This window comes from Notechis scutatus, chromosome 4, assembly GCF_049901735.1.
Source record: "Notechis scutatus isolate UNSWTSFEM ecotype Mainland chromosome 4, rNotScu1.2, whole genome shotgun sequence".
Classification (NCBI taxonomy): Eukaryota; Metazoa; Chordata; class Lepidosauria; order Squamata; family Elapidae; genus Notechis; species Notechis scutatus.
In genome coordinates, this window is record NC_142012.1 from 150,488,281 (window position 1) to 150,506,726 (window position 18,446).

At 38.8% G+C, this 18,446-nt stretch overlaps 1 protein-coding gene across 4 annotated transcripts in view; it reads left to right on the forward strand.

The window, feature by feature from the left end:
• SERPINI1 (serpin family I member 1) overlaps nt 1–18,446 on the forward strand; it is a 150,416-nt gene that overhangs the window by 114,803 nt on the left and 17,167 nt on the right. For all 4 annotated transcript variants that reach the window (XM_087965281.1, XM_087965280.1, XM_087965283.1 and 1 more), the window contains 3 exons: nt 187–381; nt 3,744–3,948; nt 16,624–16,721. In XM_087965281.1, coding sequence (XP_087821407.1) covers nt 187–381; nt 3,744–3,948; nt 16,624–16,721 — 498 coding nt within the window. The remainder of the gene's footprint in view (nt 1–186; nt 382–3,743; nt 3,949–16,623; nt 16,722–18,446) is intronic.

The window sequence follows — 18,446 nt, forward strand, 5'->3', positions numbered from 1 at the left end:
CTTCTTGGTTGAAAAGGAAAATGTCTTCAAAAGAAAAAAACAACAAGAAAGTCCAGTTGCCTCCTGAAAAAGCACCTTTGCTTGTTTGTTTGTTTGGTTTCATTGAGCAAATTGCTTTAGTTTTTATTCTAAATTCTCGTTGGGATCTCCTGATTGATGTGCTTCTTCTCCCTTTTCATCTGACAGATATGATCAAAGATTTTGTCTCAGCAAGGGATTTCAGTGCTCTCACTCACTTGGCTATTGTCAATGCAATCTACTTTAAGGGAAATTGGAAGTCTCAGTTCAGACCAGAGAACACAAGAACCTTCTCCTTTACGAAGGATGATGAAAGTGAAGTACAAATTCCCATGATGTATCAGCAAGGAGAATTTTATTATGGTAAGGAACAAAAATGCTCATTTTCTTTCTAGCCTAAATTAAATCTTTCTTTATAAATTCTATGCAACATATTTTGTTTCTCCAATCTGGTGCCAAATAACAGCGTGTCAACAGTATCTCTTAAATAAAGTATTCATTATAATGCCCCCAAAAAACTTCCATGAAGTTCAGTAATTGCTGGCTCTGATATCTGTTTTTAATCTATGGATTGGTAAGGTAGTTCTTAACTTATGACTGTAATTGAGCCCAGAATTTTGAGTGTCATAGTGGTTGTTAAACAGGACATCCTATCCCCATTTTTACAATCTATTTGCAGTGGTTGTTAAATGAACACTGTGGTCATTAAATGTCATTAGTCATTTAATAAACCCATTTTTCCCAGTGGGTGATTTTTGCCAGAAACCAGAAACAAATGCTGAAAACCAACCCTAAAATTCTCAAAATCGTGGTCACATAACCACAGGACTCTACAAATGGATGGAAATGCAAGCCAGTTGACATTGAAACTTCTAAATCAGATCATAAATTGCTCCGGAAAGGGTAATCATAACTATGAACTAAGCAATTAGTCATTGAGGACTACCTTTAACTTGATTCTCACTTTTCCAACAAAACAAACAGCAACTTCTATTTTAATTGTTCACTTATGATAGTACAGTGCTACCTTGGTATTCATCATTAATTGGTTCCAGGAGATCCAATGAATACTAAAAATGATGAGTACCGAACACATTTTTCCCATAAGGAATAATATAGTGAGTCACAAGGCAGTGGACACTGACAAATTCTAGCTTTGCTTTGAAATAAATGATAAGTACAGGCACAAAATTTTCCCATCAAAAAGGTGTTAAGTACTAAATTGATGACTTTCAAATTAGTTGAGTACTAATTACACCAATTTTTTCATGGTTTTTTAAATAAAATTTTATTTGGGTTTTCACAAAACAAAAGAAAAATAAAACAACTTTTTTTAGCAAACAGCATGGTTCCAGGTTTTCACATCTCCGTACAGATATAATCTCAATTACATATTCATCTTTCATATTCAATTTCATATCTTATCACTACTTTAGATATTCTCTATTGATTTTTCTGAAATATTTCCCTCAGGCTTATTTTATAGCTTTCTCATTCATTTCTAAATCTATTTCATTTCTTTTCAAAATTTTCATATCTTCATAATAATTATACTTATACTTTTATCTGTCCTGTTTACAATTTCATTGCATATTCTTATTTCATCATTTCCCCAAAAATTCCTCCACATTTCAAACATTACAAAACAAGGTTTCCCCTATGGTTGCCAATTGGAGTGTATCACCTTCACATCTTATAATTAGTTCCCTTTCAAATCCCATTAAACATTCAACTTTTAAATTGTCCCCTTAAACAGTTATAACATGCAGCTCCTAATAACTATATTATAACATATATCCCTTTTTAGTCAGATTCCGCATGGTACTTTTTTCCATGTTTATGAAGCCTCAAAACCCTACAAAAATATTGCTTACTGCAAGTAAATTTTGTGACATTCAATGTCTGTTGGAGCTGAAATCCTTGTGTTGAAGAAGAATTCCCTATTTCCTGCACCCTCTTGCATCAGTCATGTCATACCCTTTTTCCCTCTAAAGTTCTAATGCTTTGGGCTATTACTCCTTGTTACAAGACAGGGGGAAAAACAACTTAAAACATTGCTGAATATTTCACAGCTGCAAAGGGCATGTTCTCTCCTTGTTTGGAGTAGGCTTGACAGTTGAAAGGTAACTCCAAATTCACTTTTGATGATATACCATATGGTTCCCATATATACAACCCTAAATTAATAGCTGGTTTAGGAGGCTCTTGACTGTCCAGTGACTCCAATTGAGCCCTGTAGATTATTCACATTATCTTGGATGTCTGTTTATAATCCAGCCAATGTAGAGCAATAATTTTAAGCAATCTCTCATCCTGGATTAGCAAGAGCCAAATCCGTTTGGTTTCAGAAATGGGCTCCTATTTTTCATCTACATATCATTTTAAAATTCAAATTGCTTTGAGGCACAAAAGGAAACGTTATAGCTGGATTTGGACATGAGATGCTTTTCTTCATTATCTGAAGCCAAACTTGTTATAAACTGGTTGTCTTGTTATGATTTGAAACAGCCATTTGAAGGCAGCTAGCAAACCATTGTTTGCACTAAGCGTTTCTTGACTAATGCCTGAATGTTTAGATTTGGGGGATGAACTCGCCAAAGTTATACAGTTCAATTTATAGAGAAAGAAAAATCGGCAAAAAATAATTTCCATGCTTTCTCTCCTGTGCGTTTGAAACTTCAAACTACAGTGCACATTCATGATTTTGCATTCAGTTAAGATCCAGCTTTCATGTTTAAACATATGTCAGGCTCGAAATAAAGAAGGACATATGGCAATTCTTCCAAGCTGAGATCTTTATTATTTAACACCTATAGACAAAACTTTGCCAGGGAGTATTCCACTATCTGCATCTACAATACACTTTGTAAATTGTTCAACCTCTTTCTCCCACACAAAATATTGCCTCTTACTCCTCTGGAAATGCTGGAAATCATTGCACAGACACAAACTGCATAGGATTTACCTCCTCTGAGGTCCATTAAGCCTTATCTAGTTCTCAGGAGAAGGCTGGCGGTCTGTGGAGAATCTTGTAACATAGATAGATAATTTGCTTACTCTAGCTGTTTACAAGTGATTCTGGTTGTTTGTGCCTGACAAGAATATACCCACTCCCTCCTAAGAATCCACTTCCTTACTGCATTCCATGACATCTATAATGGTAAACTGTCTATTACAGTGTTGTCAAACTTAATTTCATTGAGGGTTGAGGCTGCATCAGGGTTGTGTTTAACCTCGGGGGGCTGGGGTGGGTGTGGCAGGGGTAGGCATGGCCAGCTTTAGATCATTTGTGTGGGATGAGCCTGTGGTGGCCAGAGTGCTCTGCCAGCAAAAACAGGCTCCTGATCTCCATTTTCAGCTGAGACAGCCTTCTGCAGCCCTCTGCCAGGGAAAATGGAACTCAGGTGGGCTGCACGCATCCCCCTGGGTCACATTTTTGGCCGCAATAGCCTCCTGCAGCCTTCCCCAAGCTCCATTTTTTCAGGCAGAGGCACAGCGGGCCATTCCTTCACTGTTTCCAGGGCAGCCCCATGGGCCAGATCTAAGCACTGAGTTTGACACCCCAGGTCTATTAGGTACATCCCCAAAGCAAAGCCAACTAAAAATATGACAATGTTCTATTTTATCTTTTTTTCTTTTCCACAAAAAAATGGAGCCATATTCTCCATCGGGATGAAAAAGTCCAATTAACTCTTTTGGGTTTTGTTTTTTTTTTTCCTTTTTAGGGGAATTCAGTGATGGATCCAATGAAGCAGGAGGCATCTATCAAGTCTTGGAAATACCTTATGAGGGTGATGAGTTCAGCATGATGATCGTTCTCTCCAGGCAGGAAGTACCACTAGCTGCACTGGAGCCTTTGGTCAAAGCCCAGCTGATTGAGGAATGGGCAACCTCTGTGAAGAAACAAAAAGTTGAGGTGTATCTGCCAAGGTGGGAATCCACTTCTTCTTATGGTAGAAAGAGGAGAACCAGTTAGTTCTGGCTAGTAGGGAAGGTGTAAAAGAGAACAGAGAAAAAGAGAATGAGGTAGAAATGTTTGATCCATTAAGGGAATGATCTTTTGAAAGCTAGGGCTATAGTAGATATATGGTAAGAATCACATTGAGTGAGGTGATGGTATAAAATTGATGCTTTTATCATAGATGTCTCTGAGGACAAGATTTCCTATGTTTCTTGGAATTCAGTGATGGATTCAGTGAATTAGATGAATTGGAGAAGAGTGTGAGAGAATATTTTGTTAAACCTGTTCCAAGACTTATTGCGCAGTGTGGTGGTTTTCTTGCCATTAAAAGGAAAGAACATAAGCTTCTGATGTTCCAGTGTGGTCAGTATTTACTGTTCTGAAATATTGTGGCTGTGCAGCCTTCATAAGATAGATTTAACTCAGTTCCTCATGTGTAAAATGGAAATGTTATTCAGTGGAGAGTAGATGTGAGTATATATATGGGTATATATTTTCTACTAAAAAATACTTGAAGGAGCTAATAAAAATAATGAACGCATGAGTAAAGCAACTTAATAGTTTGCAATGCATGTAATAACTCACTGGACAAGAAACACATTAATGAAATGTGTTCACAAAATGGAAGTCATTCTTTAAAGATTGATTTTTTTCCCCATCTCCTCCTCTGAGTTCTGCAACTGTTTTCCATAGCTGAGATGGAATCTGACAGGGATCTACAATACTGTCCAGTGGAAGCTTTCACATTTTCTATCCACATCCTTTGATTTGATAGGGTGGAAAGAATAAAGTTAAAAAATAAGAGGCTTAACAGAACAGTCTAACATAATCTGTTTTCAAAAATGCATGGTTTGGGAAAGCCCTATACAATTCAACAAGAATGACCCACAGAGATTCCGTTTGTTTAAATGTGGTTGGTGGGATGGATCAACTTAAGACTACTGTACATCAGGCTGAATGGTCCCTTAGGCTCATGTAAACAGAAGAAGGAGCTTTGCTTTAAGGTTTTTGAAACAAGCTGTTGAAGACAGCTTTACATCCCCAAGAAACCCACCTCCTCTTCTATAGTCAGGGCTGTCCTGATGTATGTTGCTCTTGCTTTTCAGTTTCCTCTGCAGAATATTTTCAGGCTGGATATGAGAATATGCTTTTACTTTAAGGCATTCGGATGTTCTTGCTTTCCCCAGCCAGAAATTAGCTTATATCTCCTCTGTGTTCATTTTCCTCCATGAATAACATTTTAAGATGCCTTTCTCCTAAACTTGTGTCCACTTAGCAACCTCTGTTCCTGTGCTGACATAGCTGGGAATTCTGATAATTTCATCCCAAGCACACCTGAACAATCTGACTTTGAAAAGACAGCTCTAAAATATTATACTTCTTAATGCGTTCTCCCATTCCATGTATATTTCTTTGCATTTCATCCAACTTTCTTTAAAGTGGTTATGTTCATTTGAACAGTGTTTTCTCAATCTCAGCATCTTTACGGTATGCGGACTTCAGTCCCCAGAATTTACCAGCCAATATGTTGGCTAGGGAATTCTGGGAGTTGAAGTCCACACATCTGTTAAGGTTAGGAAACACTGTGCTAGAGAGACCTGATGACTGTCTATGCTTTTTAAAAAATTATTGACAATGTGTAAAGGAATAAGTGGTGCCCTACACTGATTTTATTTTTCTGTGTATCTACTAAGTTGCTTAGTTTCATTTAAGGCTTAATGCCAGTTTGGGCAAACCTATTAAATACCTTAATGCTGCAAAAGAGAAATAGGCCCCGTAACAGAATACCATAGTTGGAAATGACCTTAGAGGTCTTCTAATCCAACTTCAAGCAGGAGAACCTATGCCAGATATGTCAAACACACGTCCCACAGGCCAGATCCAGTCTGCGGTAGGCCCAGAATTGTCCCACAGGGCTATTCCAGAGATGGCAAGGAACTGGCCCAGGCCATCCAGCCCTGGCCACCCCCACCCAGTTGGCCACGACAACCAGGCCATGCCCACTCCAGCCCCCCAAGGGCAAACAAAGTCCTGATATGGTCTGAAATGGGATCATGTTTGACATCCCTGCCCTATACCATTTCAGACAAATTGTGGTTCAATCTCTTCTTAAAAACTTTCAATGACGGAGCATCCACAATTTCTGAAGGCAAGCTGTTCCACTAACATATTCTACTATCTTTTGTATGTATACTCCACTATCTTTGGAATATACAAAGCATGCTATCAGATGAGTTTAATTTTCTTCATTATGAGCTATTCTAATGAAACCTTGCTTGAAAAGGCATTCCATTTTGAAGGTTATTGAATGCTAACATGTTTCATTTAAATTCTAATTAGAATGCCTCCTTGTGTCTAATTTATCAAGTTTTTGAAACAATGCATATCTCTTTCAAATAAACACCCTCATGTTTTATGCTCCATGGTAACACAGTATGATTGAGTTAATGGTACTTAAGAGGCAAGGATATTTATATGAAAATTCATCAGATCGTTGTTTTAGTTGGTTGCCAACAGGTATGACTTTATTCTGTTTTTCTGGGTTACAAACCCTTTAGATTCAAAGGAAGTAATCTGATTTGGAGCATGTTTAGGCCCAGATGTAGCTCCAACTGTGGAAGTTTCTTAAAGCAGCTGCATCTTTTTTCCTAGGCTCACATCTGTCCTTTGGATCTGCGCTTCAAATCTAATTTCTCCCTTCTAATCCAAAATAGTGCACACCTGATCTGAACCAATCTGATCTGTTTTGTTCTTACCACTGCATCAAAGGGGAATCACAAGATTTCAAAATAATTTTTTTAGCATGCATTATTTGGAGTAAGACAAGTAACTTTTGTACTATTGTATGACAAATAGACCTCTTTTTTCCTCCACTGAAATTCTTCTGAGAGATTCAAATATATTTGAAATTCTTCTGTGGGATTCAAATATATTTGGAAAGCTGACAAATATTTTCTATTTAACTGATTCTACTATTTGTACAATAGCAAACATTACAATATGCTCCTTTTATTTAGGGTGCTTGATTATATTCCCTCTTTATTGGCATTTTTCTATATCCCACCTGGGAAGATGTGAACTATGAGCACTCTCCTTAGGCTATTTTCCATTAACAGTTTCTCTTGGGTTTATTCTCTAAATATTTTTTAACTTTTACAAACATGTTTTAGTGCTATGCTATGCCTTTATGCGTTTGCTACTGTGGCATAAATTATTATCTTTTGGAATTGTTTCAGTAATCCATTTAATTCAGGAATATAATCTAGTTTTAACCTCTGAAGCCCTGGAATCAAATAGCTTGGCTATAGTTAGCACCAGTGATGGCATTCCAAAATTTTTACTACCGGTTCTGTGTGCATGGCTTGGTGTGTGTGGCGTGGTTTGGTAGGCGTGGCAGGGGAAGGATACTGCAAAATCCCATTCCCTCCCCATCCCACTAACCTGCTTTCCACCTCCGTTCTCCTGTGCAGGGCAACAAAAGAAGACCCAGCCAATCAACTCGGGAGGCAGAGAAGAAATGGGGGTGGGGCCAGTCAGAGGTAGTATTCCAAACTACTCAAAATTTCCGCTACCGGTTCTCCGAACTACTCAAAATTTCCACTACCGAATCTCTGAACTACTCAAAATTTCCGCTATAGGTTCTCCGAACTACTCAAAATTTCCACTATCGGTTCTCCAAACTACTCAAAATTTCCACTACCGGTTCTGCAGAACTGGTCAGAACCTGCTGAATACCATCTCTGTTTAGCACCACAGAAAACAAGTTTGTTTGAAGTAGATTTATCCATCTTCTATTGTTTTAGTTAATATTTCACTTCTCCCTCACCCATTTCCCATGCCAGCCACAAAGATGAAATGTTAAGAAAACCCCACATTTATAGGATTTTAGGACTTTGTCTCATCTTGGGAAAAGTAAAAGTTAATTAAACACATAGTAAGCAGGAATATAGATTTCAAAATTAATGTATCATAAACTAAGATAACAGTATTTAACAGTATAAATGAACAATTGCAAGTTAAGCATAAATGGTGAAAAAATTAGAACAAATACAGAATGTGGAATTTGTGTTCCTTGATAGAATGCTTACTAAATATGGGGAAATGGATGAGATATTTTAAGATGAGGAAATCCTGATAAAAATGAGTGAAGCATGACTAGATAATTAGTGAACATGGATGGAATACAACAATAAGTGACCAATACAAAAACAACTATACTGAAGTAATATGGTCACATAAAGTCACTGCTGTGAGATGGGTGAGAATAAAAATCATTTCAATAAATGAAACAAAAGATTTTTTTATTAAAAAAAATTGAATTGTAAAACAAATCTATGAAGGGAGAGCAAACAGGTCACAAAGTAAATTATAAATTATATAAAATAGATTATAGATAGCCCTCAACTTACAACCACAATTGAGCCCAAAATTTCCATTGCTAAGCAAGATGGTTGTTAAGTGAATTTTTGCCCCATATTATAACCTTTCTTGCCATAATTGTTAAGTGAACCACTGCAGCTATTAAGTTACTAACATGGTTGTTAAGTGAATCTTGCTTCGCCATCGACTTTGCTTATCAGAAGGTTGTGGGGCCACGGAGGCTCATGTGGTAAGAGGCTGGGCCAGTGCACCACTGAGGTGAATAAACCACATAGGAACAATGAGTGAATAAACCACATAGGAACAAGAAAGGAGCATCTGCTGATTGCCTACCAGCATTCAAGCATCCCATGGGTAAAGATAACACCGCGCCAAAAAAGTCCTTTCACAGAGGCAGCCAGCCACTTCAGTGATCCCTGGCTAACACATGCCATATGCTAAAAAAAATACAAATAAAAATCAGAAGGTTGTAAAAGTGACTCACATGAACCTGGGACACTTCATCATAAATACATACCAGTTGCCAAGGGGCCAAATTTTGACCACATGACCACTGTTGTTAAGTGTGAAAAAGTAACAAGTATTGATGCAAACTAGATGTAAATTTCTTTTTCTCTTGCTTCTTGTCTTTGAGGTTTTTTTTTACTATTACTTCTCACTTCTTTTCTCCATTATGCAAATTTATTACTTGCATAATATTGCTTGTCCTAAAAGGGAATAACGTAATTGTTGCCTACATTTCAGTGGGGTAAGTAGGAAGAGAAAACTGTGTTTGAAATAGAAAATGCAATGGCTTTTAAGGATTTGCTTGAGGGAAAGATTAGCAGCTCTTGTTACCGCTAACAAGGAAAAAAACTGCACATCTCTTGCAAGACACCACGGCAGCAGTAGAGAGAAAGATTTCATGGAGAAACTTGGTTACTGTTATTAGTTGGTATGCCTTTTATATTCTTCTGCGAAACTGTGTTTAGAAGACATTTTTGCAAATTAGTTTCATGGTCTGTTTCCTTGCTGGGACAAAATACATTTAAAATGTTGATTGCTTTGGCTCAGAAATAATAATTCAAGAACAAAACCAAGTGTAATTTAACAATTTTGCACTCTTTTACTGTTTTTTTCACTTTGCTATTAAGACAAGCAAACTGCAGTTTCAGTTGGACACAGATAGTGTAGACAGAAAATTGGAAATGTGATTAACTCGGTTTGGCTTAGCATTTGAGGCCCTTTCTCAAAAGTTTTAAAAACACTTACTTTATAATTGAATGGTGTTTTTCAGGGGAATGAAAGCTTTAACTTTCTTTTTTCTATTATTGGACCTGCAAGCCACAAATGACATTTGCCGAATTTGTCTCCCTCGCACATACACACACTTTTTAAAAATATAGAGATATAAGTTAAAATATTTACAAAGTATTTATGCAACCCATTGATAACATTCAGCAGATCTGCTTGCAGTCCTCAGAGAAATTCAAGCTTAAGGCCTGTAATTAATCTCTGGAATTTAATAAGGGAACAACCATATTGGAGAACTGCTCTCCAAGCTTATATTAGCTGCCTCTTTTGTCCCTATTATGAAAGTAACACTGGTGAGAAATGGCATCAAGTTTATCTGTTCTCAGCTCTGCTTCGCTCATTAATATTTTATGAAAGGCTTTAACAAAGTCTGGTAGGGAAAAAGAATTATCTGGGCATAAAAGCCAGCTCCCAATCTTATGTCCTGCTGTAGCATCACAGTCTACTCTGACCGATAGACAAATCCTTGAATGAGGCAAAGCACAAAAGAACCGATTCCTCGGGGAGGGCAGTCATTAAGGTAGGGATGAACCACCAAGCTGTATGAAGACTCTCAAGTTCTACTTTTTAGGTGATGGGATCTTTTTCATCTAGAATTGCTGCCAGTCCATGTTAGATTTTCCTGCGGTTTTGAGACAGGTAACCCCAAAATTGCAGTGTAGTTTCCCAGATACTTAATTTGGTTAAAGAAAAAAAAAAACTCCTACCCATTATAGGAAAATACAGGTCGTCCTTGACTTGTAATAATTGGTAATTTCTGTTAGGAATAACAAGGTTACCTAACGTAGTTTGGGTAAAATAATATATACAAACTATGATAGTGAGTTTAAGTGTGTGTCACTTTAAACTGCAAAGCATGTAATTTTGGGTGTGGCTGTAAAACTACCATAAGAGGGAGCAAGAGAACCTGATTGATTGCTGGCTTACTGGATTGCTTGCTGACGATGATGGATTGATGGTGTGATAACTGCGTGTTTTCCCTGCTGTTGCTGAAGGAAGAAAAGAGGTTTGACTTCTTCATATCTACTGCGAGGGAGATATATTATTGGACTGATATTTGTAAGTTTACTGACCTCTTTTCGACACTGGACTTTGCAACTGAATAATCCCGGACGGACTGAACTAGTGTATGATATATGGACTGTTTGACTATGCTAAAAATCTTACTGGAATAAACTATTTAACTAGCACAGTGTATCTGTTTTACTGAGTGTAAGCTACAAAAACGTTTGTCTCACATATTTGCCTGCCTGCCTGACTGCCGTGCACATTCTGCTAGGGTGTATATCCCTAACAATAATTGGTAATTTCCTTTGCTAAGCAAGTGGTTATTAAACAAGTCACATCTGATTTTTTTTGCCATAGTTCTTAAGTGAATCACAGTTGTTAAGTGAAAGCAGTTAGTAAGCGAATCTAGTTTTCCCCATTGATTTAACTCGTTGGAAGCTGGCTAGACAGGTCACATAACCCCAGGATGCTGCAACTGTCTTAGATACATGCCAGTTGCCAGGCAGTGAAATTTTGATCATGTGACTATGGGAATGCTGTAACAGTTGTGTGAGGACCAATCACAAATCACTTTCTTCAATGTCATAATGTCAAACGATCGTTAAATGTATGGTTTTTAAGCCAGGAACTAGTTATGCAAACAATTCTGGAGGGCCACTTATGAATGTGAAATGACTACATCACCACTAGTTACAGCTGTTTGCTTCTCCCAAAAATTGTGGTGTTCCTTACCTCCTCAAATGCCCTTGGTTTAAAACAGGGGTTTTTACAATTCTTCATCAGAGATGGTATTCAGCAGGTTCTGACCAGTTCTGGAGTAGTGGAAATTCTGAGTAGTTCGGAGAAATGCCACCTCTGACTGGAGATTTTTACAGTATCCTTCCCCCGCCATGCCCACCAAGCCACGCCCACAGAACCAGTAGTAAAAAAAATTGAATCCCACCACTGATTCTTCAAACTACAGAACCAGAGCCCCTGATCCAGAGGCAGAGCTCAAGTAATAGAAAATTTACTCACTTTGTTCAGTCCTTTCTACAAGTCAGGCATCATTGGTCCAGTCTTTTGCTATTTCCAGGCTGGCCCCGTAGGCCAGATTTAAGCACTCAACGGTTATTGCCCAAACACGTCTATAGTGGACCGCACCAAAAACGTAATTCTGAATTTCATTGCATCAGAATATTGTAGCTACTGACCTGGTAAGGTCACTATTGTGTAATATGTTGTTTATTTAAAAAAAAAAATCTGACAAAATTCACTGGGATATTCTTTTTTTCCTCCCTCAAGTTAAGTGGCAGAATCAACTTTTCAAGCAGAAAATTGGAGGTGACAATAAGAAGGGTTTCTATTTGGATCAAATAAATCTCCTGCATATTGTCTTTTCCTCGATGCTGTAACTGGCAGGCTCCAAGGACATGCCAGCCCGTGCCAAAAGTTATTATCTCTCTCCTGAGCACATAACAAAATCGCAAACTGTCATAGAAATCTAAAATGCTTTGTTTTACTGTCACAGCAATTTAGCATGTTTCACAGTTTCAGTTGCGCCTTGCAAAGCAATAGAAGGGGAAATGAGATGGGACAAAACTGAACATTGTTCACTATGAGTAGAAAATGGTTGATTTCTCAGGAGGCACCACTCGGTTCCGTAGATGAAGTGTTGGCAAACTGTAGTGCAAGAATGTGGGCAACTAGAAAACTGTGTGTATAGGTAGTCTTTCGCTTATGACCATAATTGGGATTAAAATTTCCATTGCTAAGCAAGGCAGTCGTTAAGTAAGTCGCACCTGATTTTACCAACTTTTTTTCCCTCCGTTGTTAAGCAAATCACTGCAGTTATGTGAATCGTGCAGTCATTAAGTGAGTCTGGCTTCCTCCATTAATTTGATTGTCAGAAACCATCTGGGAAAGTCACAAATGATGATTATGTGCCACATGGACTCTGCAACTGCAGAAATACACGCCAGTTGCTGAGCGGCTAAATTTTGATCACATGTCTGTGGGGATGTCTGTAGAAATTCTCAGTCATCCAGGTCATGGTTGTCCCAAAGGTGCTTTTTCAGGAAGCAATTAGACTTTCTTGTTTTTTGTTTTGAAGACATTTCACTTCTCATCCAAGAAGCTTCTTCAACTCTGACTCCCCACGATCCTGTCAGAGCTGAAGAAGCTTCTTGGATGGGAAGCGAAATGTCTTCAAAAGAAAAAACAAGAAAGTCCAGTTGGCTCCTGAAAAAGCACCTTTGAGACAACTGTAGAGATGGTCATAAATGCAGGAACAAGTTGTAGGTCACTTTTTCAGTGCCATTGTAACTTCAGATGGTGAATGAGCAAATGGTTGTAGGTCAAGAACTACCTTATTCCAATTTCCAGTCCCTGCTATGTTGCCCACAGAGCTATGCTTTGCAATTACACTCCCAAAATTGGATAGCATGAGGGGGTTTTGTCCATGTTGTTTGTTCGGATAACAAGCAAAATAAGTAAGTAGGCTTTTAATGTTTTTGCTCAAATCATGTAACATATATGCACAGAACACCAAAGAAAAGGCCATAATGACACCCTTGTTGTAGATGGTGTTGTCACTGCATACACTTTTGATTCTTAAAAACCAGGTCTGTTGTCCCAAGAAGTTTGTTCCAAGGGAAAATTGAAATTTTCTGTCCCACTTCATTCTTTTTTATCAAGGGTCCTTTAGGTCAGGGGTCCCCAACCACGGTCCGCGGACGTGCAGTCCGCAGAACAACTCCTACTGGGCCGCTGGCTTGCTGGGCGCCGCCATCTTTTTCATGAAAAAGTGCTTCCGGTGAGGTTTTCCGGGTAGAAAGCTCACGGGCGCTTTCATCAAAAAGATGGCGGCTCGCTTCGATGAGCTTTTCCGGGTAGAAAGGTCACCGGAAGCACTTTTCATCAAAAAGATGGCGGCGCCCAGCTGATCCCGGTACCGGGCGCGGCGCCCAGCTGATGCCGGTACCGGGCGCGGCGTCAAGGTTGGGGATCACTGCTTTAGGTAGAGAGTGAGGAATATGACCTCAGTGGATATATGCAAACTGTGTTGTCAAGGCAAAAAGGGGCAAAACATGTTGTGAGTTAAGAACATTCAAATAAATATTTACAGATCCCTCACATCCGGGACATAAACTGTTTAAACTCCTTCCCTCAAAACAACGCTATAGAACACTGCACACCAGAACAACTAGACACAAGAACAGTTTTTTCTTCCAAACACCATCACTCTGCTAAACAAATAATTTCCTCAACACTGTCCAACTATTTACATAGTCTGCACTACTATTACTATTAATCTTCTCATCACTCCTTATCACCCATCCCCTCCCACTTGTGATTATATGACTGTAGCTTGGTTGCGTGTATCCTTACGATCTATATTGACTGTTTCCTGGTATGATTTGATTGCTTATTGTACCCTATGACAATTATTAAGTGTTGTATCTTATGATTTTTGACTCTTGATGAGTGTATCTTTTCTTTTATGTATGCTGAGAGCATTTGCACCAAGACAAATTCCTTGTGTGTCCAAACACTTGGCCAATAAAGAATTCTATCTGTTTGTTCTTTCTTTCCTTCCTTCTATCTATCTATCTATCTATCTATCTATCTATCTATCTATCTATCTATCTATCTATCTATCTGCTTAAAGTACTGCAAACAGACACTTCCCCAGTTCACTTAATTTATTATAAGAAGGGGAAGACACACAACACAATTGGGCTTTCAATATTCTGTCCTAGCCAATTTCAATAAAAGTGATGTTAACCTTCCTGTGGAATTAATTTCTTAGTTTAGTCTACCTAGTGCGACTGAGAGTTACCTAATTTCCATACATTTATTTGTGCATGTAATCCCCTTAGTCTATCCAAGAGCACCAACTTATGCAAACATATATTAGAATAACATGTTACTAGTAATGACATTAAAATTATAGAAATAGGATGCATGCCTCATTGTGTAGTTCTATCAGTGGTGCTATTATGAGCAAATTTAGAATGGGGAAAGCAGACTAGCTGAAATCTGGATTCCTAAAGCAGAAATGAGCGTGTAATTCCTCAAATCCTGTTGAAATGCTAAATTCATCCCTTTTAAATATTTTGTACTGCTGGGGGACTTGAATGAAGTGTTGTCCTATACCTGTCATGGCCCTGGTGGAGGCTGACTTGAGGGAGAGGAGGAACAGCCGACAGGGAGTGGAAGTGTAGCTCCAGAGGTTGTGGAGGAGGCTGGGGAAGGGCAGAGGCCGGCTGAGCAATCAGAAGAGGACCCAGGCCCATCTTTTATCCATCCTAAGGCACGCAGGGAGGAAAGGATAAGGGAGAGACATGGTCTACTCGGGAAGAGATGGCCTTGATACTCTTCATGGGCTGCAGCTGTGACAACTGAATAAGAGGATGGACATGCGTACGGGCGAGCACTGGAAACAAAGCGTGGAAATATCTCTAGTTTGTGGTTCCTCTCTGAGTTTGGCGTCCTTCCTAGTGTGTGTTATCTGTGGACGTCCTCCAGCTTGCCTGGTTTGTATTGCTTTTCCCCTTCTTGTAACTGTTTGTGTGGGAGTTTTATTCAGAGCTTGGAAACAAAGTGAAGGAATAAAAGGGACTTCACCTGTTTTCTGTGACTGTGTTTGTTTTGTATCCCACCCTGGGTCATCACAATACCACTGAGACATGTTATGTCCTGGCCAGCTTTCTTTGAAAGACTACACAAGATAATTTGGGGGTAGAATACCAAGGAACAAGAGAAGCAAACTTTCTGGATTCAACACTGCTATTAATAAGAACCTGGGAAGACCAAGAGTAGTGTCAGAAGCTTGCAACTCAACTGGTGCTATGGAGCTGATGAATTTCTGTTTGACTGCCTGAAATGAAAGAGTTTGTTTGCTGTGGTTGGTTTGCTGAGTATTAAGTGAATGAGCTTTTGTTTGTATGTAGATGTAAAAATATTATGTAGCTTTTGGGGGAAGGGAATGAAACATCTCCTTTGCCAATCTTTCTGCAAAGTTGGCTGGTTGGTAGTGGTTACCATGGATTGCCACCCCATCTACTCTTGCTGCTTTGATATGGAAAACAAGGGAATTAGGAGCACATAAAGAATTGCTATTAATAGAACATTCAAATGTTACTGTTTTTTATTTTGTTGCAATAGAACATTCTTGCTATTTTGAATTCTCTGAGAATTCCCTGAGAGCAGCCAAGATTCAGTTCTGAAACCATATTCTGGGTGATGGACATTGTTTCAAATTTACGGTTAGTTAGCAGTCAATTTCAGAATGCTTGGTACATTAAACTTAGTTTGCAAACCAATTGTCTTCCTTCCTTCCTTCCTTCCTTCCCTCCCTCCCTCCCTTCCTTCCTTCCCTCCCTTCCTTCCTTCCTTCCTTCTTTCCTTCCTTGAGGTTCAGGAGTTGAAAACAGCAAGAGATTGTGCCCAGCTTGGCTGTTTGCTGCATACAGTAGTAATGCAGTTTTTAAAAACAAAGCTCTTGTTTATTTATCTTCTCTGTTTCATTGTTCTGCTTGTAACTGCTTTGTTATATTTTTCCCCATGTTCTGTTATAGTGCAGGTTCATGATGCTATTTAAAACTAACTGCATTTCATTTTGCTTTGTACACACAGGCTCCCCTCCCCAAATTTCTATTGACTCAAAGTCCTTTGCAAGGGTGATGTTGTATGAGTGCAAAACAATTAGTCTCAAGGTATTACTGCAAACAAGACAATAACCAGGAATAAGCTAGTGATGAATGTCAGTTGAATGCATTGTCTCTCTGAGTCTCTCTCTCTCTCTCTCTTTGTAATGTGTTTTCTCCTGCTGAGCTACCTGAATGCCTTGTAGGCAGTTATTATATTATATTCTTTCCTCCCTCCCCCCCCCTGTTTTTCTAGCAACAATTTGCATCATCTTTACTTCTTTTTTAGAGCAAAGGGATTGAAGACTTTCATTCTTTTCTCTCTCCCTCTAGGTTCACAATAGAACAGGAAATTGATCTGAAAGATGCTTTGAAAGGGGTTGGAATTACAGAAGTGTTCAGCCAAAGTGCTGATCTCACTGCAATGTCTGGTAAGCAGCTTTTTGTGATTTAGGTTATTGCAGTAGCGCATTCATTTTCTTCCACAATAATTTTAAAACTTGGCCCAGAAAAACCTGCCCCACAAATGTTTTAGTTAATTAATTAATTAAATTTCCAAGCCCAGTATTCTGAAATAGGCACAAAGTGGGGGGAAAGGCAATTTTTGACCTGACCTAGGCTGTCCTGCAAGATTCATTTACCAGCTTTTCCTATCTCTGGACTGTTGGACATCAACTTCCAGAACTTGGAAATTGGTGGGAATTTGTTAGTGGAAGTAGGAGTGTCTAGAATGCAGCAATAATCTAGTCCCAGTTTACCAATCCATTTGGAGGTAACCAATTGGTGACAGTCTTTTTTTGGAAATGTCCATTGAACTGTTGACATAATTTAGGGAGTCTACCTTATTGTGTTGGATTAGAAGACCTTCACGGTCCCTTCCAACTCTATTATTCTGTTATTCAGTTGTTTCTCCTTTTTTTCTCTAGTCCTTTTATGTCACAGTTCAGGCTTGGTACAGATTTTAAACAAGGTGTGTATTCACCAGTTTCATTTGGAATAGGTTTTATTATTTTAAAATGTAATTTTTCATTACAAAAGCAGAAAGATTGCTTTCTAATTTATAGCCATTGTCTCTATCTGACATTTTTTTTATTTCTGAAAGCTATTTTAATCTTCCAAATTATATTCTGTTTGCTTTATCTCCACTGTAACTTCTATTTGACTTTTCTTCATAAGCCCTACCTGTCTATCTGTACTAGCTTCAGGCTATCTATCTATCTGTTTATCCATCCATCCTAGTCCCAATCCTACATACAACTAACTACTTCTCCTTTGGCACTTTATTTATTAAGAAAATTTATATGACCGCCCAATTCACTCATGGTGACCCCAGGCGGCTTACAGAAATAAATGCAGTACAAGTCTCCATTGTCACCTGCTTCAGCTGAACGTGACCATTGGAACTGCTCTGGTGCTGCTTGACATCACCAGGAAAGTGTAGTGCTGGCTCTTGTTCATCTCTAGCTCTTACTCTCTGACTTTGGCTTTATGTGAACTGTCTTGACCTCTGGGGCAATTGGCCAATCTAATTTCCTCGAGATTTACCTGGCCTGGTTTGGCACTTTCCTGCAAAATGGCCACCATTCCTCTTTAAATTCCCTTTGCTTCTGTAAGGCAAGCTTCTTGAAGCCTTGCATGTCTTGGTGTGGCTGGTTCTTTTCCCCGGTTGTCTGTCTGTCTTCTACGTTTCTTGAGTTGTACTGTCTCTTTTTCTCTTTAGCTGGGTTAGCTGCTGATTGGATGGGTTTCTTCTAGTATGACTGACTGACTGCAGGCTCTGACTGACTTTGATTCCAATGCCACCAGTGCAGACTGCAGGCACTTATTGAGATTCTGTTAAGCCTCCTTTTTTAAATACAGTAACTGCCTTCCATTGAAAGAGAATAACTTCTTAAGCTTTCAAGGGAACAAAAGAGAGAGGAAATTGTGGCATGTAGTTTTGTTTTTCCCTTTTGCACATACCCTCCCACAGTCAGAGCTCTTGCAATACCTATGAATGTCTACTTGCTGATTATCATGGTGAGGAAATTGGCTCGGGGCTAATGGCAGGGGTGCGATTCAACCAGTGTAACAACCGGTTCAGTGAGCGCGCACTTTGCGCGTGCGCAGAGCATTTGCTACTGACTTTCTCCAGCAATCCTTCTGTGTTAAACAGC